The sequence below is a fragment of the Lampetra fluviatilis genome, chromosome 14 (assembly GCF_964198595.1).
Source record: "Lampetra fluviatilis chromosome 14, kcLamFluv1.1, whole genome shotgun sequence".
Classification (NCBI taxonomy): Eukaryota; Metazoa; Chordata; class Hyperoartia; order Petromyzontiformes; family Petromyzontidae; genus Lampetra; species Lampetra fluviatilis.
This window is the reverse complement of record NC_136288.1, coordinates 4,153,805-4,181,132: the sequence shown is the minus strand read 5'-3', so window position 1 is coordinate 4,181,132 and position 27,328 is coordinate 4,153,805. Positions and strand designations below refer to the sequence as shown.

The 27,328-nt window shown below is 43.0% G+C and overlaps 1 protein-coding gene across 3 annotated transcripts in view; it reads left to right on the top strand.

Moving 5' to 3' along the window:
* LOC144935825 (phosphatase and actin regulator 1-like) overlaps positions 1-27,328 on the top strand; it is a 102,710-nt gene that overhangs the window by 18,439 nt on the left and 56,943 nt on the right. Inside the window, exon 1 of one of the 3 annotated variants that reach the window (XM_078862614.1) lies at positions 7,256-7,356. The exons of the other annotated variants lie outside the window; for them this stretch is intronic. Coding sequence (XP_078718740.1) covers positions 7,266-7,356 — 91 coding nt within the window. The 5' untranslated portion in view covers positions 7,256-7,265. Of the gene's footprint in view, positions 1-7,255; positions 7,357-27,328 lie in introns of those variants that run through there. 3 annotated transcript variants of the gene reach the window in all.

The following is a 27,328-nucleotide window of genomic DNA, read 5'->3' as shown; positions in this document are numbered from 1 at the left end:
AAGGCATCGACATCAGCGGAAAACGCCAACGCCTTTCAGTGCTGCCAGAATTGGAGAAAAAAATTGCGACGCAGAGCAAAGTGGAATCCAAGCCGCCCGCACTGATTGAATATGGGATTCAGCGCAGCGACGATTCCATTAATTCCGCGTCGTGTTTTTATTCTCGGCTGGTCACGCTAGAGTGGCATAAATTTGGTGTCGGTGGATGGATGTGGAGGAGTGCCATTTTGGATACAGCCTCCACATTCGATCCCAGTGGGGAGTCTCTAACGAGCCAGCCTTTTGGTGCGACGATCCTGTTTCTCTCCTCTTTGCGGACTCTGGTAGCTTTGAGGCAGGTGAGGGGATGCATTGGATGTATGATCCGCTCTCTTGTTTACCTGCTCAAGTCTCTGTCTCTTTGAGGTTTCTGGGTAACTCACAGGGCTCTTAACACTGAGCCAGAACTGATGAAATTCTGGGTTTGATTCTAGGTTATCAGTCACCTGTGATTCACAAATAAGGTTCTCAAATATAACAAGGTTTAATAGTCTTCTCAAACAAGCTACCAATGACTAATTTTTTTCATGATTTGGAATTTCATTTAGATTAAATTACGAGTAATAAGTTTAAGAGGTTTAGACCGTACTCTGTTACAGGCGGTTGATGTGAAGAAAATTACTTTTAACCGAATATTAAGGAGCATGCTGAAAACTGCTCTTTACGGTATTCTTATTCTATTCTTAGGTTTTTTCGGTAAAGTCACGTAGGTAAAACATCAAAATTAATGAAAATAAAATAAAATAAAACAAAAATCACGACGTTTCGGAGGCAACACAAGTCTCCGTCATCAGGTGGGACCGTCACAGCCGAATTAGCTGCTGCAGCTAATTCGGCTGTGACGGCTGTGACGGTCCCACCTGATGACGGAGACTTGTGTTGCCTCCGAAACGTCGTGATTTTTGTTTTATTTTATTTTCATTAATTTTGATGTTTTACCTACGTGACTTTACCGAAAAAACCTAAGAATATGATTCCTTGCAGTCACGAAAGCTTCAAATCTAGAATGCTCTTTACGGATTATACACTGTATAACAAAAACATTTTGTTCCTGGATAGTAAGTGTTATTTTCAAATTTCTTATGCCTCAAAAGTACAGAAAATGCCTATTATTCCCCACAAACTTTGCTTTTGTGACCAGAACAGTGATATTTTGAAATTGACCTATTTTCAATTAGAAAAGTGTGCATTTGCGTCATTCCTTCACATAAAGTCCCGGTCACAAAAGCAAAGTTTGTGGGGAATAATAGGCATTTTCTATATTTTTGAGGAATAAGCAATTAGAAAATAACACTTACTACCCAGGAACAAAAATCGTGTTACATGGTGTTATCAGTGTGAGATTGTGGGGGGGGGCGGGGGGTAAGAGTTGCAACGTCAAGTGACCCTGCAGCAGGTGGCTTTCTTTGAGAATGAGATAATGATCGTGCACAGCATTGCAATGTTCAACTTGCTGAATCCGTGCAGACTGCTTCAGTGGCCAGATAAATGACTGCTGTTCTGGCTTTCCAGCTGAGCTAAACAAGAGACCAATTTGAAATGAGTAATGTTGGATTTTGTCATTGGCATAAACATTCAATATAAGGTTGGTGGAGTGGTAAAATAATATGGCTATGATGTTGATAAATTCATGATGGGTGGCTTGAAAGCTTAAGGTTATAGACAAACTTGGGTGAGGATATTCACGTCGAAATATAATCCTGAGCTTACACGGACTAGGCTATCATATTTGTAGAATTATTTTCTAGGAAACTACTCTCCATCACTGGATCTGACTGCCCACAGGGCTCAGTGACTCATTGCATGCCCACCGTCAAGTTAAAGTACCTATCTCAGGTTAATGGGTGTGCTTATTCATGTAATCGTGGGATGAGCATTCTTTTAGTACCCATTTGGCACGACTCACTCGGCACCAAAGCAACGGTTGTGTAGAATGGGGCACAGGGCTTCGGGAAATTAGGACCCGCTCTTCTCCCGATGGGTAGTTTGGGCGGGAAAAACAGCACTCTTGAGTTTAAAGCCACTGAGAAAGGCTTATTTTATTGGGGAGGTGGGGCATTTTCTTCACAATCACCTTTCACCCTGATGGTCGATGAGGCTTTGAAGAGGTTCGGCAATGACAATTCACCTCGCGGTGTCCTGCGATGTGTTTAATTACATGTGGCTGTCTGGCAGCTGAAACTGGTGATGGTGCCAATATCCAATTCGAAAGGGCTTACCCTCCCTCTGCTCCTTTGTCTTCTTGTATGATTTTGCAGCTTGTCTCAAACATGCCTCAACAATTTCTCACTCCTGTGCCTTTTCCGATTTCCTTTGTGGGGATCGATCCCTCTCTCTTGAGGTTACAATTTATAAATTCTCATTTTGAGGTGGCTGGGAGGCTCTGGTGAATAACGCTCGTGTCAAAGCACAAAACCAGCATTGCTGAAACCTTGACATTAGATATTCAAATGTATGGCATTTAATCGTTGCTGTCTGGTTACAAATGGCAGCAGTAACAAATGCATTAGTGTGGTCAGTTGGTGGAGCATTGAAGCTCTTGGTTGGGAAATCAAATGCAAAATAGAGTTTCCACCTCTTAATTTGGGGCCACAAACAGATAGAAGCACTGCCCAATGCTAATTTACATACAGATACATAGCCGTTGTTATTATCATAATTGTACAGTTTACTGCCCTTTGTCGATCCACTGCCAGATGAACGCCTCCCTGTGCAGTGGTAGTCGAGGGGGTTGCTTGACTTGACTTCACCACGTAGGGGTCGGTGAAGGAGTTGCCCAGGACCAAGTCGGATATCACTCGTCAATGATTGCATGCCCAGAATTCAAACCGAGGGCACCAGGTTCATGGCACAGTGCACAAACCACTGCACTCCTACTGCCTTATTTGATATTATTTCATTATAAATTCAGTTCTTAAACTAAGCACATACTGCGAATACACGTTGCTTGTAAAATATTTAAAGGATAGGTCAGCGTTCTTACGCAGTGTCCTTTTTATGGGATAATATCAGGGGTAATTATGAGACAAGAGGACAGACCACGAAGTGCTGGTCCACGCTGCCTCTCCACCTCCTGATGGCATCACTGCAAGTGCGGAACGTTCACTGGAGCAGCTGGGCACACAGGGAATGAGTGCACGTACTGAGAGTGCGCGTTCAACAAGCAAGTTGTGGTGAAGAGGAGCTCTCCTGTTGCCAAGGGGTGTCCAGGAGGTAGCGCGTGTGTAGTTTGTAAATCCACACAGACACCCTCCCCTTGATTTTCCTTCTGACCCCTGGGTGGGTTTGCTTGCCTGGTTCTTGCTCTACCCGGCATTTATTTGATTTGTCACCAAAAGCCTTTGGCAGGTGTGAACTTATATGGCGCCAATGATTTTAAGTTGCTCCTGGGCGAATTTCATATTATTATAACATTTTCAGGTGTGTTTGGGTAAGTTGGCAGGTAGGTAGAAGGGTGGGGAGAAAGGTGGGTAAACGGGTCAGTAGGTTTTTAGGGAACAGTAATTGGAGGGGTGGTTTGGGAGGTATAATAGAGGGTTTTGTAAGTCGGTAGGGAGAAGGGTTGGTAGGTGAATAGGTTGATTATTCGATAATTAGAGGGGCGTATGTATGTTGAACTTCTTTCGCACCGTAGGTGATGAAGTAGGCTTTGAGATACTTATTAGAGGGATATGTGGGTAGGTATAAATGCAGTTTATGTAGGTAGGTATAAAGGTGGGCAGGTGAATAGTTAGGTTACTAGGTAATTAAAAGAGTGAGTGGGTAGGTATAACACAGGGTATGTATTCAGACGGAAGGGTAGATAGGTGAATATGTCTGATGTTATTTAATTAAAAGTGTTTGTTACTAGTTAGGTAGTAGTGTGGGAGGGTAGTAGGTTAGATAGGTATGTGGATCTATATGTTTTTAGATCATATAAAAGGTTGGTAGGTAGGTTAATTCGTGGGAAGGTGGAGGAGGGTCGGGAGGAAGATGGGGTTGGTAGGTAGGTTCGGAAAGTATGTCGCAAAGTGGGCAGGTGGGTTTGTAAGTAGCCTTTACTTAAACAAGTTGAAAGCATGGAACATAACGCTGAGCTAAAATACACACGCTGCAGTCAACCCTAATGTTTAATCAAATAGACGGATACAGTAGGCATGCACCGAATCACCCACCCCCAAGTAATTAGCATGATTCGGGGTCACGATTGAAGTGGTGAACTACATTTTTAATGTCTCGTCTTGACAACCTCATATACTTTTTTCTTTTATCTCGTTTGTACAGTTGTGTTACCTCCGTGTGCCGAAATATAAGCTTATTATATACATTCTGCATGGTTTGCATAATAGATATACTTTATTCTTACATGCACAATGTTAAGCGTGTGCACCATGAGCATAAGAATAGATTTGAATCGATAAATTGATACCTCACATCACATACCTCGCATACAATTAAAAAAACGCTAAATGTGCAACCTCGCGATTAAATGTTCATTCCGCGGCAAGCAGAAGGGTCTTCCCATTCGAGGAAGCTCTCAGATAGATCCTCTAACGGGGTACAACTTTTCCACACTGACAAGACATCTTACAAGAGGTGGGATTACCCACAATTTACCCCACCACACACAACCTACCAGTCGACTTGCTGTGTCGCACCCGGCTTATGCTGTGCCACTAGGGAGATTGAATCGAACCACTGACCCTCTGGGTTTTCAAGTCCTGTGCGTAAAACCATTCCACTGCGGCAGTATCCCCACACAGTATTGAGTACACATCACATTCCCCACGCACGTGTCTTCATCTTGCCGCTACAAACGAAACGGCAAGATGGCCCGTGCCCAAAGACGTCCCTAGGGTACGGCGAATCAGAGTGACCACCCCGGGCCCCGCACTTTGGGGGGGGCGGGCAGGGGGAAGGCCCTAAAAAATGACGCCACAGTGTCAGATGTGATACTTCCGGGTGAGTTTGAAGGCATCTGGAGGCCCACACAGTGGGATTTGCCCCAGGCCTCGGGCCCCGCATCCCTTCTATGGACGGCCCTGTCCATGCCACTTCATAGCTGGGGTTTCAGTTCGACCCTTGCCCCGGCACCCAGTCCAGCCACGATCACACAGCCGCCTGCCAGGCACATTGGAGCTCATCTTGTGGGATGAACGGTTACCGTGGAGATGACCTTTTTTTTCTTGGCGTGGCGGTATCATGGGATGCTGCAAATGGCACGCAAGATTTTGGGGGTTGGGATGCTATCTGTAAAACAAGTAATTGAATTAATTGGGGCATGAAGGGAGAGATACTTAGTGCATCATCTTTGTGCCAAAAATGGCCATTGCGTGATAAATGTTTAATTTGCTTTGTCTGTCTAATAAGAGTTAGTCATTTGTGTATTCAAGTGCATAGCGAGCATTCTGGACTCTTTAAGTCTGGGAGACAATTTATTTTACTCTTCTGCAACCAGGACTGTGTATGGGTCTATTTACACAATAGACAAGCCATTATATTGCCCAAATTAATTTAAAATTGCAGTGTCTGCCTATATACCGTATGGTAAATATATTTGTCGCCGAATCATTTACAGCCCTTTGTCAGCCACTGCTGGGTGAAGACCACTCCACCATATCGCCATGGGGGTTGTCTGGTCATACTTCACCACGATGGTCATTGTGGGTTGGTGAAGGGGGTGCCTTGGGCCAGTTCCGATATCACTCATTACTGATGTTAGCTTTCGCCAGGAATCAAGCTCACGTCACCAGGGGATGCCTTCATCCACCAGTAGATTGATCATGGCTGATGCTAATTATAAGTGTAGATATGTAACAGACAGAGCACACAGGTTCAGAGAAAGGACACGTAAAACAAATCTGTTGGACGTTTGTGGCAACAGAACTTTCATATTCCTGACCCAGTTGCAAGCATGTTGACGGCAAGGCCAATCAGCTCATCACTCTGTGTTAGTGTCATCGGTCCACCGAGTGACACCTCTATGAGTTTCCAAAAAAAGTTGTCTGAAAATCAAAACACTCTCTTCTGTGGCTTTATAAATGAAGTGATACTGAGTGGCAGTAATCGCAGGGTGTTAAACCCATCGTTCCTTTTACTTACAGGCAAGTGATGAGCTTAATGAAATATAATTTAATTCAATTTACTGCTCTAAGAGAGCCTAGTGACACGAGACCCCCCTCTTGCTCAATAACCTTTATTAGCATATATTGAGAGCCAATTGAGAGGAAATAGCCATTTTGTAAAGGAGATATGGGTGCTGTATGAGGAATGTATCCGATATTTTTTTAATGGAATTTTTGTGGCGCAGTTTAAAAAAATGGATTTCAGATTATGATACATTCCAGCTTTCGCTCGCAAATTACACATTTTGCCAATTTTGAATCTGCAACACAAAGGCAATTCAGAAGGCAGAGTGATGTTGCGAAACTAACGCAATTAACAAAAAACATCTATGAACAAAACATTCTACAATTCTTACGTTGTTCTCAAGAGCAGCGATTGCCCAAAATAAATAGCCAGTGTTGGAACGTTGATAATGTTTAGCTCAAGTGTTCTTATTTATGTGAAAGGAGGACATTTGCTCAAAACATCTGAAAGCACACTTTAAATGGATAATAAATGTTTACACAAATTATGACGAGTGCGGTATATTTTATTGCTTATTGAGTGACGTAACGTCCTGTTACGGGTCACAGTTCACCATTGCATTTTGTGTTCTCGGTGTGTGAAGCACATGTGCCAAAGCAGCTGTCATGCAGCAGCATAATCTCATTCCCTTTAGGATTAAATATATAAGGGAGGACTCACGTCACGTGCAGTCACCATCATTTGTATGCACTGCAGGTCATAGAAGGCAGGAGGAGCTGCCCACTTCACACGCATACAGTGCGCGAGAGCTTTATAGTGGGACGGAGTGTAAAAAAAAAGGAAAACACAGGCATGTTTTTGTACAGCAATAAAAATCTAAACTATTTCCAGGAGCAAGCGGCAGGCAGGAGCGGACAAACGCCAGCCAGCGCGAGTTTCGATACCGCCAATCTCACCGAAGGGAAATCGGCATTTGCGGCGTGGCTGGATGGGTGAATGGGTGGGACAGGACGCAGCGGAGAAAGAAAGAAAGTAGAAGAAGACGAATCAAGGAGAGCGGGAGGATGTTTAAACAAAATATAAAATAAATCTTCGGCACTGCCTTGCGAGGAAGGGAGAGTGGGGGGTGGTGTGGGGGGTGCTGGGAGCGAAGCGGAATGCAGCGGGCGCGGAGCAGCGCGTCTCCTGCCCAGCCCTCGACCACCGAGACGAGGTCGAGAATTCCACCGTCGATGGGACGGTCCAGACGTACGTGGTAACGCTTCACCGATGATTTCGTGGATTGTGTGTGGGTTTTTTTTGTTTGTTGTTGAAGTCGTTGTTGTAGATGTCGGTCGTGTGTTTGTTTGAGTGGGATTGGAGGCCCCGAGTTGAGGTTTGTTATGGCTTCTGTTTAAAAAAAAAATGTTGCTGCACCGTTCATTCGTCTCATCCTTATTTCGTGCACATTTCACATTATTTATCTAAAAGAAAAAAATGTCAAAGCCTACTTATGAAAAAAAAACATCTAGCAAGTTAGCACAATTTTTGAGGTCGGTGGCTCTTTATTTAGGCTGAGTTTCAGAGAATGACTTCTGATTGCCATTACGCATGCTGGCTGGTGTGTAGAGGCATTGAGGTTTCAGATTTATTTGTCGATGATGATACCGAGGTGGCAGGTGCACTTTCAGCCGTTCGCATGAGCTCAGTTCATATGCCACAACGTGTGATGGTTTGTGTTAGATTCTGAACGTGTGAATATTTTGATCGGAACTGGTTATTCTGTATCGCAGAATATTTAGAGAAACCCACGTGATGTTTTTTTGTGAATGTTGGTAGTCTCCGCCAACGTGGACAGCAGGACAATTACTTTTTAAATTTAAATTACAATTACATTTGCTTATTTTACTTTTCAATGTGTGGTAGCATGTGCTGTATGTAAATGGTTTCATTTTTCCAGTTCACGGCTAGCTTTACATGTTTATTTTCAGCTTCATTTACAATTCCATGAATTTCACGCCATCCTTGTAATGCAGCTTACTCATGTATTTAAAAGATATCACGCAGCTACTGCAGTGGGTATCTCATCACCCACGACTCACCGTGAGCTCCACCTGTACACATACATCCCCCAACGCCAAACGCCTATCCGATATGTAATTTTGAATAGTAACTCGCTTCATGTTCTAGAATAGATAAGCAGCATAGATGGCCCAAAAAGCTGAACGATCGTGTCTAAGTTGAATTTAATTTCATAATTTCAACGTTGTTTCCTAAATGACTTGTATTCTTTCAAATGCCACCTTATTCATTGAAATGAAGGGAGCGGTCAATGAACAGTTCTCTGGACAAATATACAGATTAGGCGCTTAAATAATAGATATGTGCTGTTGAAGCGTGCGTGCCTATCTTAGAACCACATGGTACAGCTACATTGGCATTCAAAACTAGGTTTTATTTCAAAATGTACGCTATCGCTCGCCACAAAATATACCCATGTTGTAATGTCTTCAAGTGGGTTCTGAGCAAAACTCTTTCAGAATCAGTGTCGCTTCTAATGGATTGCCTTTGTTCAGTGCTGAATTTGTACCTCCCAATTTTTTCTCCACATAGTTATGTCATATCTCGCTTGCAAAATGTCCCTGGGGTGTGATTCACATTCATTCGATCAAAGGGGATAGCTCTGCCTATGCCGTTATTTCATTTAGCTCCACCAAGATGATGTAATTTGTCAGGCTTGGTTGGCCCACCTCCAACATGTGATTCATATCCTCGAGCTTCATCCTGCTTCTAAATAAATGTATCTTCTGTAGGAAGGTATTAATAACATCCTCTTGTCTCACACCCCCCTCTAAACTTTAATCACTCTACTGGTTATCGACTCGACACGAGTGTGCATGCACATGGCAGGGGTGGTATGATTGTTGTCATCTCTAAACCTGACTTGTGAGATTTGTGTCATTAGATCCTCAAATTTCACCTCTTTTGAGCATTTCTTATAATCCCTACCTCAAACGTCAAACTCTTGTCATCTACTGTCCATCAAAGCCAAACCATGTACGACTTTTATGATCTTACCTCGACATTAGGTCTCCCCTCTTCATTACTGGTGACATCAATGTCAATGCCTTTCATCAATCTAGTTCCATCTCATCCGACGACCAGCTAATCTCATCTAACCTTCCTTCCCATGGTCATGCTCTCCAACCTTGTCATCTCCAACGCCAAGTCCCTCGCTCACACCACCATTTCACCCGTTCATTTAGTGACCACCACCTCACAAATGTCTCCTTCGTTGTCTAAAGGCCTCCTAGTTCCATGTCCCAAAACCTCTTAATCCCTGACCAGACATCTGTCTCCTTCTCTGCTCCTGTAGTCTGTCTCTTGTTTCTGGTTTTGTGGACAACAATCCTTTTGTTGAACACTACGATGCCACACTTGTGAATCACCTCAGCCCTCCTGTAGACCACATCAAACCAAACCTTCCATCCCTTCACTGGGTCCCAATCCATCCCGACTCAATTGAATAATGTAAATTGACACGGGGTCTTTAACATCCGTGTTTAGTATTAGATACATTTCTTTGCCGCTCTAAATCATGTTCCACTTTAGTTTTCCAAAACGAATCCCTAATGGAGGCTGTAACCATGTACTCTGCACAATCTGGCTTGGTGATGAGCACATGGACCACTGGGCTACCCGACCTCTCTCCGCCTACAGATTCAGTCTCCATTGACTTAAATAACACCGAAGGAAACATAAACTTGTGCGGTCGTTCATTCAATGAATAAATAATGATTCTCTTAAGAGCTTTCGCAGTAAGTAAATAGGAGACCTTGGCCCGAATTACCCAGCTGCCGTGGTCTGCAGCGCCGGTCCTGAGCACTTGACACCCTCTGTGATCAGCTGACATTTGTGCTTTGATCCTCCGGCCTGTTTCATGTGCCCTCTTCCCGTGCCCTCTTCCCATGCCCTCTTCTCGTGCCTTTATTGCAGCGTGGGCAGGGCTCCGCCATCTGAGAGGCAAAGCATGCGACGCAGTCATTTCTTGTTGCCCGCTGATCTTCAACACGCACCAAACTCGCTCGCACAATTGCGTTTTTTTATACGTTGTGATTTACCATTGCGATTATTGTTATTATTATTATTATTTGTTATTGCAGCAAAGCCTCAGTGAGCCTGATTGCCCTTTTATACAAGACCAGTTTGGGTTGTTTGACCGATTAGCTTTTGAGTATCTTTGCACGTGCGAGGAATCTAGAGTGCCCGAAGAAAACCTACTCTCGTGTGAGAGTTTAACACTGAAGATCTGTACTCTTACACTTGACTCAAAGTATACACCGAGTACAGTATTGCCTCGTTATGCATGAGGGATACGTTCCAGAGATGCTCGTGTATAGCAAATTTCGTGGATAATATTGGCCTACAAATATTGTGCGCGCAATGTCTGCAGATGCTTTGAAAGCTTAGAGAAGTTATCTCTCTCTATCTCTCTCATCACTTTCTCTCATCATTTTCTCTATCATCACTTTATCTCATTACTTAATATCATCATTCTCTCTCTCATCACTTTTTCTCTCATCGCTTTCTCTCTCATCTCTCATAACTTCATCTCATCAATTTATATCATCACTTTATCACATCACTTTATTTCTCTCTCGATGCAGTTTTGTAGACTTCCATATGCGATTTGCGGATAGCAAGTTCGTGAATAACGAGGCAAGACTGAACATGTGACTACTTGCTGTACTTCCTCTTAGAAGCACTTTGCCCCACTAATCGGTAACCGTGAACATGATCTCAGCTTGATCCACCAACCCTGTCTCTCAGCCGTAAACACCACAATAGTTTAAAAATAATAACTAAACGTGGTAATTATGTAAATAAAATAAGATATTGTTATCAGTGTAAAAATGGTGTATGTACATACATACATGCACGACATTCATGGAATGTATGATGGACAGTCAGATGGAGCTGTGAATAATATACGAATGTTAAAAGTTTAAGCGGGTTCCTGCACTGGATGTTGTGTATAAAATGTTCAACTGTTTGGCATGTTGAAGCTGTAGTTTTTAGACCTATAAATACGTCCGCCAGCACGTAATATAAATTGACCAAAAAAATAAATCAATTTTACGCCCCCCACTTATTCTTGTATCCTGTTCATTGATTTAGGTTTTGTTTCCGAGTTCTCTTACCCACAATGCATTCCAAATGTGCTCATACATGATTGTAAAATCACGATTTCAAATATAACATTGTTTCCATCCTCATGTTATTCTGCTTGTTACGTGCTCGATTTATAATCAGACACGAATACTTCCTCTCTAGGCAGACACGTGTTGTCATTCATTAAAAAAACCATTCACCACATGCCCCTACACTTCATGAAGCAATCTGCTTGCCTTCTAGACCAACTGAAGATTATTTTGATAACGCTCAGAAAACGCCAATTTCAAAAAAATGTGCTGTTCTCTTAAATAGATTGTTTTGGCATACGCACTTTTGTGTATACCATGCCTGCCAGCAAAGCTAAAATAAATTAATTTTTTAGGCGAGTCACATTGTCCGCCATGTGCTTTTTTCGGTAAAAATAATGTACCACTTTTGTTTTCCAAATCGAATCTCTGATGGAGGCCGGAGCTATTAAGAGTTCCCTTGTGTGCGTGCGTGTATATTCGTGTGTATGGGGAGCGGAACCTCGTCACCCGAGTTCGATTCCCGCTCATGGCAAACACCAGTGACAATTTTCTGAACTTGGCCTCCCCGAGGTCGACTCAGCCTCAAATGAATTCCCCGTGCGGTGTGTAAACATCGCCACAAAGGAAACAAAGGCGGCTGGGCATGGTATTGGCCTTGTGTGTCGTGCCGGCATTCATAGGCGCTTGCTAACAGCACTTGCCCCAACAGTCTTTTAGGCTATAGGGGTGGTCTTTGTCTTATATTTGTGTGCGTGCGTGTGTGACTCGATAATGTGATATGGATGTGAGCTTGGGGAGAAAAATCTTTGAGGGGCCATGAGATATTGATGCAAGGTGACCCAATCACAATATGAGAGGAATGTTTTCCATTGCAAAGTTTAAAAAAAAATATTTTTATCATTATGTGGGTTCTCTTTTTAGCTCATTCAATGATAAACTTATATATAAAATGATATCTTTATGCCAAGAAAAGAGTACAATGTAATGCATTGTTTCATTTAACCCACCCAGTTGAGATGTATTCTTGGCATTAATTGAGTACACACATACAATGTTTGTGATACACCAACCTGCACTGACCAGCATGTTGAAGTATGGTGAAACAAAGCCCCTATAACTGACATGGCATCGGGAGGCCCTCATCCAGCAGTGGATTGACAAAACGGATTTACACGTACATCCATTTGCATGTCATTTTGAAAATGTATCTGGGTTATGTATGGCAACACAGTGGCTTTACTCTGGCAAAAACAGGTCACAGGATCTTTACTTTCACCTTACAGTGTAGCATGCGTTATGGTAATTTACTGAGAAAACTACATGTTGGCTGCTGCAATTGATCTGTGGATTCTGCAAACTGGTTCGATGGCAAGTACACTGAACACTACACTTCTAGCCTTTGTTATAATATCCCATGTGCACTTACACACACAAGCGCGCATGCTTGCTAAAATCTCTGCCAAATTGGAGCAGAGTTTATGGGCTCTGCTCCATGGCAGTAAAGGTTGATTATCTTCTTTGGTCCCATCTTACGACTCATTTCCATCATTCGTGATAAGAGCACGGAAACTCCATGACGCTTTGTAATTTCGTGACCCACTTGGTTAATCGCACACCCCTGTGGGTACGTTGGCAATGTTAACATTGTCACGCTCAATTGGGGGTCCTAATGAGTTAAATTTCCACAGTATCCTCTCATTATTCTGGTTACAAATTTGCTCCTGTTACAGAACAGATTATGTCTGTTCCTTAATGTGTACCTTTGAAATGTCCGACATGGATTGTGGCAAGCAATGTGGGTGATGTATGTAGTAGGAAACCAGGTAACACAGTTACAAAAAGTGAGCCTTTTACATTCTCAGTGAAGTCCTTTTCAATTTGGCGTCCACAGTTCATGTTGTGTTGCCGCATGTTGCAGACAGCCTTGGCCCATGTAATGTGAGCGTCTCTAATCGTGCTAACGACTCACGGTTTTGTGTCATTGCAAATTTATGTGAAGCAATAAAGGGCACTGAACGTGAGGTCATACTTTCTTGATTGTGGCCTAACATAGTAAAGTTTTTTTTCAAATTTTCCACGTAAATTATTCACAGTTCATTTTGCTTACAAAAACACCGGTGCTTTGAGCACGTGCACACATACTCTCCCACATAGACATAGATCCCCCGTAATAACCTTAACAGATTGTTGGGGCAAGTACTCTAAGCGAGCACCATTCTGAAGACCGGCACGGCACACGAGGGGCTGGGTGGCCAACACTGGCGATGTTTAGACACTGCATCAGGTACTCATTTGAGACTGAGTCGACCTTTGGGGAGGCCCATAACCTGTTCAGATAATTGTCACCGATGTTGGCCGTGAGCAGGAATCGAACTCGTAGCACAGCGCGCTAACCGCTACCCCACCGCTCCGGTTCCCCCACGTATACGGCTCACACACACACATCCTGCACTGCAAACCAACAAAGATCTGTAAAATTACCATAGCATATTTTCTGCTATATTCTGTGAGTATATTATTGCTTGTCTGTTAATATGCTTATGAGTATTTTATTGCGATGTTTGAGCTTGACCTTTACTATGTTATGCAATACCTATACTCTAACCTATTCTGTTGTTTTCATATTCATAACCAATTGTTTATACTGGTAGGAACCACCTGGTCCCACCAGCCCACAGGGGATTATTGTGTCCGTCCGTCGTGCATCCAAAAATGGGAGGGGTGGGGCTGGGAGGAGAGGGGAGGGTGGGGAGGAGCTGGGTGGGGAGTGTGGGGGTGGGGCTGGGTGAGGAGGGGCTGGTCACCCCGTGGTGCCCTTATAAAACTCAACGTTTAACCTACTCACGCCGGCTTGTGCCCGCCCTCACAGTCGGGCATATTTGCGGAATACAACACGCCGCCGTTGACCCTGGCCATTGACCGAGCAACCCAACGTTCCTACCAGCTCCTTCCGCAGGAATTTGTTTTACCATCGGATACAGCCCTCTGGGCTTTTTGCTCTTTTTCACTGGCCACACATGACAGCTCATGGAAGTGGCTTATATCAGCACACGTCGAAATTCACAGCCACCAAATAATCTAAATGCTTATTTTAAATGTGGAGGATAAACTGGAGGACCCGGAAAATAATCCACGCTACCATGGGGAGAGAAAAAAAAGCCGCAAAAATAGTTTTTTAAAATGAATTTTAAATGAGCTGACGCTTTGGCTGTGGAGTCACCGAGGTAGCTTGTCTTTTAAATGATCTTTTTATCAGTAATTTCTCTCTTCTTTATGCATGAAGAGTGTACAGTTAGCACTGTTATTTGATTTATGATGCAACTCTTGTTTTGTACGTATGTATGTTGCACTTCTTTCGCATCGTACATAGCCAACCGTGCTAATCGATACGTTGGGTTGCTAGTAGCCTAGCGGTCACTGCTCATGCTATTCAGGGTTGGTACAGGGTTCATGGTTCGATTCTCACAGCCACAAGATCTTTTTTCTTAGGGGAAATACTAACGTGTGTGCGCGCCAATGTAAGTGGATGTTGAATACACGTAGTCGTATTATTTTCAAATTTTGATAATTATATCAGTATTGCAGCTCATATGCCTTTTTATTCGTCGTAAGTATGACGCATACACATTGCATTCTCTCACGATCTTGTGATGTAACAATCCTTGTGGCTCCAGCTCAGCTGATTTCATTGCTCCGCAATTGCCATTATGTTGGGCGTGTTCCCTCCATTGTCTGCCACACTGTGCAACGTCTCGACTACCGGCCATCATCCCTTGAACGAACATGTCCCGTCAAAGCCCGCTTCGGGGCCGTCCATTTTTGACCCCCCCCCCCTCGTCACGTGACGTCACAAAAAGTCAGACCCCCCTAAAATATGACGTCACAAAGCTCTGCCCCCCCCCCCAAATAAAACATGCTTCAAATCGCTTTAAACTATTGTCATTGTAGTGCGTATTTAAGGTGGCGCTGCACTCTGATGTTGTAGGAGAAAACATGTATTAAAAAGTCTATTTAATTAAGCAGAACGGGTTGTCTATATTTATTTAAAGTTGCGCATTTTGATGTGACGTCACATTTCTCAACCCCCCCCCCTCTAGTCACACATCGTCACAAATGTCTGACCCCCCCCCTCCCCAGGTGTGTGACGTCATTTATGGACGGCCCCTTACTCTTCTTTACAGTTAAAATGATGCCTCTAACTTGCGATGTTCTCCAATCCACGTCTTCTTCTTTCTGTCCCAGTGGAGTTCCAAGCATGCACCTCCTCGTGCTGTTTTGTAAACTTTTTAGCTCTTGTAACAGTTTATTTTCCAATGTCCAGGTTTCTTATCTCATTATTTCAAAAGTAATCAACACTATTTAAACATGTCATTCTCTAAGTATGTTGGTAAGTTTTTTTCTATTATTCTGTGCAGTGTTGCCAAAATAACTCACTCTTATCCACCTTGTAATATCCTAATGTTGATCCAAGTCCGATGTCATTACCTGCTCTGGGTTTTCGAGTTATATTCCTCTGAACAGATCTCGTTAATTTGTTTAGCGCATGATTTTAGTTTGCTTAATATTTTTCCGAGCTCAACTGTACAGCTTTTTTATGATTGCATTCTTCCATCAGTTCATGTACAGTAGTTCTTATCCATTAGTTGTTACAGTGGCTGTCATCAGTAAATCTGAGATGGGTAAAATGTTCTCAACTTAATCCAATTTTCAGACATCTTCTAATGTCTCTGTGAATACTGGCATTAACAGCATACCCTTGTCCAACTCTGTTCTAATACGTTTTCTGTTATTTTCCTCATGCAATCTCAGTTTAGCTGTTCCATTAAAAAAGTTTTTAAAAATTATTTATGAATATATTTTATTTAGGCTTTGTTTTTGAGAAAGCTCGGATTAATCCATCAATTTTCACTGTTTCAAATTGCTTTTCAGAGTGTGCGAAGGCTTGACGCAGTGGTAATTGAATTAGTTGTCCCATTAGTCTGTTCCAGAATCTGAGTAGTAATTTGTATGTGGGTTAGAGAAAAAAAACAGGTCCGAAACCCAGCTTCCTCATGCGGTTGGGTGACTTCTAAATTTCCCATTATTCTGTTCCCAACAATCTTGGTGAACCATGTATTTATGCGCAATAAGAGGCCCATGGGTCTGGAATCATTCAAAGTCGATTCCCTTTTTGGATAGAAAATTAATTGAGGGCGTCCTCACAATAGAGGTAATTTCATTTCTTCGTAAACATTTAGTAAATGTTCTGTTTGTTTGGTGATCCCCGCCGCTATAGCATCTGGTCCAGGAGCTTTCTCTTATTTCATACTGGAAAGGGCATAAATTACTTCTTCGAATGTGACTGACATCTACTGTGACTCCCTCTCTTTTTTTTATCGCTCGCGCTCTGAACTGGGCTCTTTGGTAAAATAAAAAAAGTGTGACTGGCATCTAGGACATCCTCCTCCTCCAACTAAAAATAATGGTTTGATTCCTGGGATTTGTATCACAAAATGATTTATGAAATGAATGTAACCCTTTGATTAGGGAAATAATGAGAAATGGATTTGGAGAACGCAACACAAAAATGATTGGAGACGTTATGCGGGAGCATAACAGCGGCAAAAAAAGGTAGCGCCTTTAGGGAGTAAGGTGGAACTGTAATAGGATAACAAACATTTTTGCAGTCTTTTATTGTTATGCCGTATTGCATGAATGAAAGAGTGGTGTGTTATTTCGAGCGACATAGAGCTCGCAAATATTGCTCTGCGGCCTCTCTTATCCCCGTGACGCATGTTCCACTCCTTTTTGCCCGGCCAGGAGGCGTTTTAATGAGAAAAAGCGTCACGCTGCGAATTAAATAAATCTTGACACAGATCGATGATGGCCTGTTCGGTGCCTTTCTTTCTCTTTACCGTGACCGTTGGTGATTTTGTACGGCACGAGCGTCAATTCTCAATCTAAACGATTCCTGTGCAGGCAAGGAATACGGATATTGCTGCGTAGGTTTTCACAGTTGTGCTTGCTAGCCCTTCAGTGTGTTCTCGAGCTGTACCGCGTTGTTGTTGTTCGCATGATGGTCCCGACGTCTCACTCCACGTGCTGGGAGCATCTTCGACACGTGGAGCGAGCTGCCTGACATCATACTCTTAGGTTTTTTCGGTAAAGTCACGTAGGTAAAAATATAAAATAATAATAAAATGATAGAAATAATAATAGAAATAAAATAATATTATTGTTTCTATCATTTTATTATAAAATATTATTATTATTTATATCAGTTTATTATTAATTTTATTATTATTTTTTTACCTACGTGACTTTACCGAACAAACCTAAGAGTATGAATCCTTGCAGTCACGAAAGCTTCAAATCTAGAATGCCTGACATCATGTCGTACAACTCCATGGTACATTGGAGAGGATTGTGGATAGTGCTGTAATGAGGGCTAAAGTGACTTTAGGCCTTGGGTTATCGTTATGGTTAGTACTCTATTAGTTTTCTGGTTGGGGGCCATAGTTAGAGCTGAGATTCGGTCTAGAGTTGATGTTAGAATCAAGACTATGGCTAATGCTATAATGTAATCATTAGAGCTCTTTTTAAGCCTATGATTAGAATTAAGTCTAAAGCCAAGGTCATAGTCATGGTTTAAAGTGGTGGTATAGCTAGTGTTTGGGCTAGATTGTGTTAACATTAATGATATATGTGTAAATATCTTTAAAGCTAAAGTTATTGATGTGGCTTTGTATAGCATTTGTATTGTGGTATTGACCCAATATTGCATTCAGTCTCGTTTTTGTTACGTGTGTTAACCTGTATTGTATAACCGTTTCATGTGTTGAGTTAATTCATTTCCAGTTAGTTGCCTTTGCTTGCTACTTTTTAATTACTTAATATTTTACCTTTGATTTTGATGGGGGTTTATTTTTACCACTAGTCGCAATGTAACTGGAACAATTTGATTTTATCATTGGTGCTCTTTATCGCACATGACCTTCCGCAGAGTTATTGTACCTGGAGCGTGGCAGAAAATAAATACTGTACTGTTCTTGATGAAATATGATACGCTCTGACCTAAAAATGCCAAACACTCTGTCTGCAAAGCAACAAATCTATTCCAAACGATTCCAAATTGATTCCAAACTATTCTAGGTGGTCTCTGATTATAACTCTTTTTTTAATGAATGATCAATGTAGAAGGGATGTATGGGGTTATTCAGCCAGGTTGGGGGATCACCTAAAGATGATTCCTGAATTGCCATTTAGAGCAATAGCCATGATCTGTTTGTGACATCAACCTGCTGGATGTCCATATGTGGTAGTACAGAATGTAGGTTGCAGGTAAACAAAAATACGGCTTTTGAATGTTTCCTAACAAAAAGACCCAGAAACAATTGCGAGAACACCGCAAACTCAATCATAATGGGTTACGACACTGACTCTAAAATGTATAATTTACGTAAGTACTGTTATTTCGCGTTAACTTTAAAGACCCTGTGGCTGTTGTTTGTTTGATCACGGCCCAAATTTAAAAATGTTAATTTCTGCCTTAAAATAAAATATCAAAAGGCTATCACCCAGTTATACAAAGGGTGTAAACTAATTACAGACTTTTAAAAATTGGGTTTATCCCTCTTGGGATCTTGGGATTCTAAGCCAGGATCTCGGTGGTACTGGCTCTGATCTCACACTGCCATGTGGTTAGCTCCAAGCCATCACAACGCTGCTGGCCCTTGTTGCTGCCACGATAAGGTCACGTGTCATAACTGCACGGTGATGATCAAAGGACTGATTTGTGCAGCAAGACACATCTGTAGGCCTGTATTTGAGCCATCGGCGGTGCTTCTCGTCATTTACAGATGTGATTTTGTTGGCGCTCACCAATCAGAATGGGCCCCACAGTGTGATCCCAGAGGCAGACTTTACAGCGGCAAACATTGCTGACTAATGGGTCCTGATGAAGATGGAGACAGTATACAATTGTCTATCCCTCTACCACGTTTGCCTTTCAGTCAGGTAGCATCTGTTAACATTTATTTTCATGGTGACATAAGACGAGAGGACCACAATAGACTTCTTCAGAAACTGCTGATGTTTTTTTGCGTAATGCATAGAGGCTGAGCGCTTTTTGTGTGTATTCTTTGAAACATAGAACTTGGTTCTAGATTTGAAGTTTTCGTGACTGCAAGGATTCATACTCTTTGGTTTTTTCGGTAAAGTCACGTAGGTAAAAAATAATATAATAAAATAAGTAATGAAAAAAAACGAAAAATGTAGTTGTTTTTTTAATTTATTTGATTATTTTTACCTACGTGACTTTACCGAATAAACCAAAGAGTATAGAACTTGGTGCAGAAAGTGGCAGGCAGTGTTTTGTGCGTGTGTGTGTGTACGTGTGTGTACGTGTGTCATCTTGCCACTAGATTAGCTGCAGCAGGATTATTCGGGGGAGTCTAACATGGTTTAGGCACGCGGGGACGTCACTTGCATGAAATACTGGCCCCAAATGATATATGAGTAAGGAGTATCTTACTGTTGTAAATATAAGTTAATGTCAGCTCTGACAATTGTTGTGTGTGAAGTCGATCGTCCTTGTTTGTCTGCCGGGATGTCTGGGAATGTAATCGGTGTATGCTTTCGTTTCAGCGTATGTGTGTGTACGTTGGGTACGTGTGTGTGGACTTTGTTTACGTGTTCATATGAATACACTTCCATTGCGCGTTGTTGTGTGTATGTATGCCTGTGAATGCGTATACCTACGGTGTTTGGTATATGCTGATTAGCAGACGATGCTGTGATCTCAGCGGTTATGCTATGATCTCTCAGCCTCCCTTAGGTCAACTCAACCTAAAATAAGCATCTCCTATGAATTCATCTGGGTGTGCACGAGTCTGGCCCCACACCAAACACGTGTCTGCCATACCAGTTTTAATAGGTGCTCGCAAATCGAACCTTGCTTTTTTTTGGCAGCCCGCAATGCTAAATTGGGAATCTCCGTGTCTTTCGCGGAGCGTGCCACGTGGCTTTTTAAACATTCCCCACTGGTTATTTACCCGTACGATCAGCACGCGCGCACGTACGTACACGGGGTGCGCGCTTGTGTCCCTTTACAACTTCCATGTGCACATTTGCACGGACGTGCAACTCGGTGACGGCGCAAGCGCACTCGGACGCACCGGGGGTGTGTGCGCGCGCGCGCGTGTGAATGTGCACGCGTGCCTAACATCCAGGCATGTTCGGCATGTAGCCTCGTACGTCTCGTCGGAAGCTCGGCGTCGTTCGAGGAGCGTGCTTTCAGTGTGGGAGAGTGCCATGCAGTGGGCTTGACTTTTGCCTTCACTCTCGCAGTGCGCGTAAAGCCCCAGCCAGTCAGCTGGGCCAGGCTGGCCGGCAAGTGAAGCCAGACAAGCTCGAAAGCGACGTCGTTTACGAGCAAAGTCTCTTCTGCCTTGCAGACTCGGCTGCTGACCGCAAGAAAAGGGAAGCGTTTTCTGCACGATTTGTTTTGTTTAAGCAACGCAAAGAACAGCAAATTACTTTTTGTTAGGTGGACAGACAATTGTTCCGTGAAGACTCCGGGGAAGGAGTGCATTTTAGACGCCCCTTTTTCCAGCCCCCAGACCTGCGCCGAGAGCCAACTGTGTATGGCGAGGGGAGGGGTGGAGTAAGTTTTTGTTTTATTTAATCCTTTCACAAGTGAGCGATAGTCAAGAGTTTTTTGTGCAGTTTCGCCTGCTGAAAGATGGGTCAAGCCATAGTTCCAGGGAGACCGTTCCAGCCGGGAAATGGTAAGTTTATTTCTTGGCTTTTTATTACACATCTGCTGCAGTTCTGTCTGTACCAAACTCCTTAATCATCTAAAGCACTGGACTCTATAAACCAAGGAGCAGACTTGGGGGCAGGAGGTTGGGCAAGCCTGGCAATATGTATGTTTACCACCGAGCACAGATGATGGTTGGAGTCCTGTAATTGCAGCCTGCTAATGAGGTTTGGGGATTATCAATGTGTGCAATCTATCATCAACACGATGCTAAAAAAACTCACTCCCTTTTGCAAATATCTCAATTGATTGAAGGTACGTGTCAGCGTATGGGGACACAATATAAGTACTGAATTACAAGTTGGGGAGACATTTCAGCTACGGCAAGGAGATAGATCATAAGCACCGTCGTTGGTATTGCAATTTCCCACTGGTGCAATAGGCTCGTGTAGCCACAGATCTTGTGAACGAGGGGAACTGAGCAGTTGTTGTATGCACATGTTGTATACATATTTCGCGGTGGCACAGTGGTTAGAGCACATTGCGCTACCAAGCCGGTCACCTGAGTTAGATTCCCAGCCATGGCTAACGTTAGTGGCGAGTGATATTTTCAACCAGTCTCCCCCCCAACCCCTTTTACTAACCCCGACTGACCAGAATGGTGAAGTATGGTTAAACACCCTGTGATTGACACAGAATGGGGGAGGGCCGTCATCCAGCAATGGATTGATGAAGGGCTGAAAATTATGTTTGTGTTTTATTGTACGTAACTCTATGCAGCTACACATAAATATATATATATACAACTGCAGTCAATAAATAACTTAATGCGGATGCTGCCATGGTGTAAATGTGTATCACCCGAGACTCGCAATCCAGAGGTCACCAGTTTGATCTCCTGGGCCGGCCGGATGAAACAATGGGGCAAGTTTTGGTCAGCCTCCAACCTCTGTCCACCCAGCAGTACAAATGGGTTCTCCACTGCAGAACGAGTGTGGTGGGTTAAAGTGTAAAGTAAACCTCCTACCTCTTCCAACACATCTGGCCAGCATGAAAGAGTAGGCCAAAGCAACATTCTATAGGGGCTGTCTAGAGCTGCCTCTGGTGGAGGCCCTATTGCCAGCAGCGATGTGAGCGAGCAATTGCAGAGCACTGTACCTTGCTATACCTTACACAACTTTCACTTGTTAAATAGGAGGCTGGTGTGGCGTAAACTTGTAATGACAAATAGCTGCCGTAAATTGTTTACCAGATCTGCCATTACAGTTATTTAATTACAATGTCCAATAGCTTGGGGTCTCGCCACCTAAAATAATGCACATTGACTTGATAGTTGAAGAGAGGCTGCGGTTATTATGCTTCGCCCTTGCGAGTGAATGTTCTGCACGCCATGTGGACATGTTTAAATTTTTAATGGTTTAATGCTTTCTTTTTTTAAATAGTTCTGTTTTAGAAAAGCAACAACGTGCACTAGGTGCACTAAAAAAACAACTAATTTCGTCTCAGGTTTCTCTTTCCTGGGAGTATTTATATTCGTTTCGCTTGTTTATGCCAGCAAATGAAACCCACTTCACGGGGAGCGAGGAATGAAAGCCCAAACATAAGCCCAAAAACTGACATTTTTGGGACGTGAGTCATCAATGTTTAAATTCCATGAAAAAGTACCACACTGTGCTGCTCGTGAAATGGTGGAATTGTTTTCTTACTGTACCATTCTTCCAGGAATGCCACCGTGGTGGGATGGGGTAACACAGGATTTACAGTCCAGAGGTCGCCAGTTCGATTCGATCTCTAGGCACGGCAGTTAAAACAACGAGCAAGTTCATCATAGCCCACCCACCACCACCACCCTCCTCTATCCACCCAGCAGTATATATATACTTGGCTGCACCACGATAGTCAATCTGCAGGTCGTGCGTGCTGGTGTAAAGTGTGTTCCAACACATCTGGCCAGTGTGCAAGAGGATCAAATACCCTCCAGGGTGCTCTCCCTATAGCTCCCTCTCATGGAGGCCCCTTCCACCAGCAGTGGCATTGAGCAAGCAGTTGCTGGGCTGCACATTTTACCCGCAAACTTTTTTTCCATCCACATTAGAGAGCGTAGCAAATTTTATTACCGCAACACGTTGGACTGCATTTTTACGTCGCTGTGTTTTTGTGTCTCCTACTTGCTGCCATGTTTTGTTTCGTATGGAACTTGAGTTTTTTTTTGTTATTCCGAATGAAACAAACTTGGAAGTTTTAACTCTCGGTTTCACTTTCAGCAAATGTGCATGATCACAATTGACTGATCGCGGGCGCTTGGCCATGTTCCACAACTTTTTTCATGTGGTAGACGGACCATGTTGAATGGACTTACTGAAATGCTATTTACCGTGTTTGAATCCCACCTTGTGTAGTAGTCTGCTTGTCATCGGGTGTTCCTCACCTTGGTGTTGTCTTAGACAGAGTGCAGCAAGAGAATAAGTCTCAACGGCTGCCTATTATTCTGCGCCCTTTAAGTATGTGGTTACAGTCGCATTATTCTGTACCCACATACTCGCCGCGGTGGCGAGATATTAACTCCCTCGCCTGGTACACAGGAGGTCATGGGTTCGATCCCGACCCTGACGCCTGCATATTTTAAGTTTGCATGTTCTCCCGGTGGTCGTGCGGATTTTTCTCTGGGTCCTCCGGTATTTCCCTTCATATTTAGAAACGTGTTTAGAGTATTTGGCTGCTATACATTTGCACATGATGAGCCATTTTGTTGCGCAATCATTTGTGGGCAGGTTGCTTCTGAAAATGAGATTTAGCTCAGTGGGCCTTACCTGGTAAACTAAAAATAGTTTGGTTTAGTTTTTTTTAGATGCTGCAATAGAATGGTGGTATTTTCACCATTCAGATTATTTCAACTGAGTAGATAAAATCAAATGTTTGTTGAGCCTGCTTGGTGCCTCAAGGGAAACAATACTAAGCCCATGTCAGCGTAATGAATCCAGCACCGTTGAGATCCAGGGTTCGACTCCACATTGCGTTTTGTGTAATTTTGTGCCCGCGTGCAATTGCACGACACTTACTTTAACTGTTCAGACTATTTCCATGTTAGATTCTAAGTTTACCACCGGCTTGCAACAGCAGCTAATCGAGGTTATCAACTGGAGTGGATTGCATGGTCTCAAACCTGGTCTAACGACATCAGAGGAATCTCTAAAGGATATTGCTTATGCCTTGATGTAGATTTCACAGCGAGAAGCACTTTGTGATGTGGTCGTGTAGTTTATAAATAATGGCTCGAACTTGTTTCTCAAACGTTTTTTTCTCTTCCTTGAACAACATTCCAGAGGACAGCTGGGGAAAAAAATATTATGATATTTGTGAACGGAGTACATGATGTTTTTGTGGGTTTTTCAGGCGACAGTGCTAAATATATAGGACTGTAAGAGCCTTGTATGTAAATGTGGCTGTGTGTGTGTGCGGGTGCTTATATGCTAATCTCATATTCTGTCAGCACGTTTTACAACTGATTATGCTGTTACTAGCAGTTGACACGGGTTGGATTTCATTCGTATCCTACTTTGTAATTCTTCCCTTTTGTATATGTCTGTTAACACTTTGTAACTAAAAAAGCTAAGTTTCTGGGGAATAATAGCCATTTTCTATACTTTTGAGGCATAAGCAATTAGAAAATAGCACTTACTACCCGGGAACAAAATCGTGTTACATAGCGTAATACATTTATTAACTTTTATGTTTGTTTAGGGTTTATTTCTCTCTAGGTTATGTTTTTAATTGCACGTTTTTTCGTTAAAACATTCCAGTTTCGTTTCTGGTTGTGGTCTTAACCTTAAGGTTTATCCTACGGAGAGATTGGTCTCGGCCAAAGGAATATGGAATTTCCAGCATAGGCTCAGTGCCACCAATGAAGCTGAGCCGTGCCTCCTCGCCTATTGAGCAAGGAGACGCGTTGCCTTGTTTGCTATACTTCGTGACTGCAGGGATTCATCTTCTTGGTTCTTCTCGACAGACCTGTTCTCCACCTGAAGACGGCTGCTTGCGTTGTGGCCGAAACGTCGTGAGAATTATTTTATCATGTTTTATTTTTATTATTTTATTATTCTCCTTCTACGTGACTTTACCGAAAGAACCAAGAAGTTGTTTGCTATAATTAGGATTTAGGTTGGGGATTTTAGGATATTGGGTTAAGTTATGGTCAGTCGTGGATATGAGCTATGGTTGAGGTAGTGGTTATGATTCAGAATTCAGTTTCATGTGAGAGGTTTGGGTCAGAGACTTGGTCAGGAAGTTATGGTTCATGCACGTTGTTAGGCAATGGTTTTTCATTTTGGTGGTTCATGATTTGGGTGCGAGTGTGAGAGTGCACGATCTTCAGTCGCTCCTCTGCACTTTGCTATTCGTGCGCTCCACTCTCCTCGCGCTTTATCGGGGAAACAGGTGCGACGTGACGTGTAATCAATCACCGCGGTGCTGCTGGTAGCAGGGGGATAGCGTGGAGGAGGATGGTGGTGGCGGGGGGGTTATGAGTTTAGCTTGGGGGGGGGGCCCTCCTCGCATGCCCAAGGGTCCCCGGAGTGGAACAGGGCGAGGTGAGCGCTCCCCCCGCGACCCACGGGCCGCCTTGCGTTGCTTGCCCATAACGTTGTGCAGGCGAGAGCCGGTTGCTGGCTATTTAATTGTTTTCATATGTGCATGCGTGCCTGCCAAGCCCTGTTCTGAAACATAAAGGAAAGGGAGGATGTGGTGTGTGAGTGTATATAAGTATGAGAGGGTGTATCCGTACGCAAAGAGACTTTTAAAAGCGTGTGTAACTTTGGTCAGTGGAACGTCAGTCGAAAAAATATCGCGTAACGACCGAGGCACACTCACGGTGCTCAGGTGCAGTGGTTTATTTTTTATTTTTCCATGATGGACCCCTTGCACAAATGCACATTAGAAGAGCGGAGAGCTTTCATTGTTTGCTCTCTTCAGAGAGACAAGTGTAAAAACATGTTTTAGGTGTACGGCTGCAATGTGGTCACGGCTGTTGTTTGTTGTCCTTCCCGCGCACCTCCGATTAGCACGGTTGGCTATGTAGCGTACCTGTCAACCCCTTATCAGTTTTGAGTTTCAGTTTCATTTATTTGGTATAGCCCTGTGAGCCAATTGGCTCTTGAATCGGATGCAACCGCAACAAATAAAAAAAACATGAACAAGAAAACATCTTGAAGTGACTATGCGCAAACAGAAAAATCCTGTAAAAAACTGCAAAGTCTTCCAGAAAATGAAAGCACCGCACACCAACGCTGTGCAAAAATCCCAGTGGGATGCAAGTCAAACAACAACAACAACAACTACAAGACAACTTAGATTAAAGCCATCATTCTAACTCCATACTACAACAAATATGGCCAAACCATAAAACTTTTCAAATCACCATTATCAGTGCCCTACCTTATTTCAGACCAATTCAGACCTTATTGGTCACCTAGTGCCCCTTATGAATATCAACCTTCATCCTACAAAGCCCCATCACAATTGAGAAACAAAAACAAATTGCCATATGGCCCAAAAAACTCAATGTCCCTGTACAAGAATATTGGCTAAACGATATGGGTTGACGGGTATGACGTCGGGTGCGATAGTAGTTCAACATACATACAGCTGCGTTAATTGTGGAAACGGTTTGCAAATAGGTGGAACGACTGCGATCGGGACATGTATTTGTAATGGCGAACGGACCAGTTGAAGCTTCGACTCTAGGCAGTCTCTCCTGTTGAGGTCTTGAATGGCAGGCGAGTAGGAATTAACCACATATCAGTGACTAGGCAAAAGCTGGAAGACATAATGTAGCTTCATATCTACGTAACTGTATTTGAATGAATATCTTGACTTAAAGCTTTCGTGATTGCAGGAATTCATACTCTTTGGGTCTTTCGGTAAAGTCACGTAGGTAGAAAAATAAAACAAATAAAAATCACGACGTTTCAATCGCAACACAAGCAATCGTCTTCAGGTGAAATAATACAGCAGTGGGACTGCTGAGGCAAGAAAAGATACAGCAGGTGGACTGCTGAGGCAAGGCAAAATACAGCAGAAATAAATATTTCTTCCTGCCTCAGTAGTCCGCCTGCTATATTTTTTCACCTGAAGACAATTGCTTGTGTTGCGATAGAAACGTCGTGATTTTGCATTATTCTATAATTTTTCTATCCACGTGACTTTACCGAAAGACCCCAAGAGTTTTAATGAATATGTACATGTTTAAGCGCTACACTATGATACTACCGATGTACGTTCGATTGCTCACGATGATGCGCAC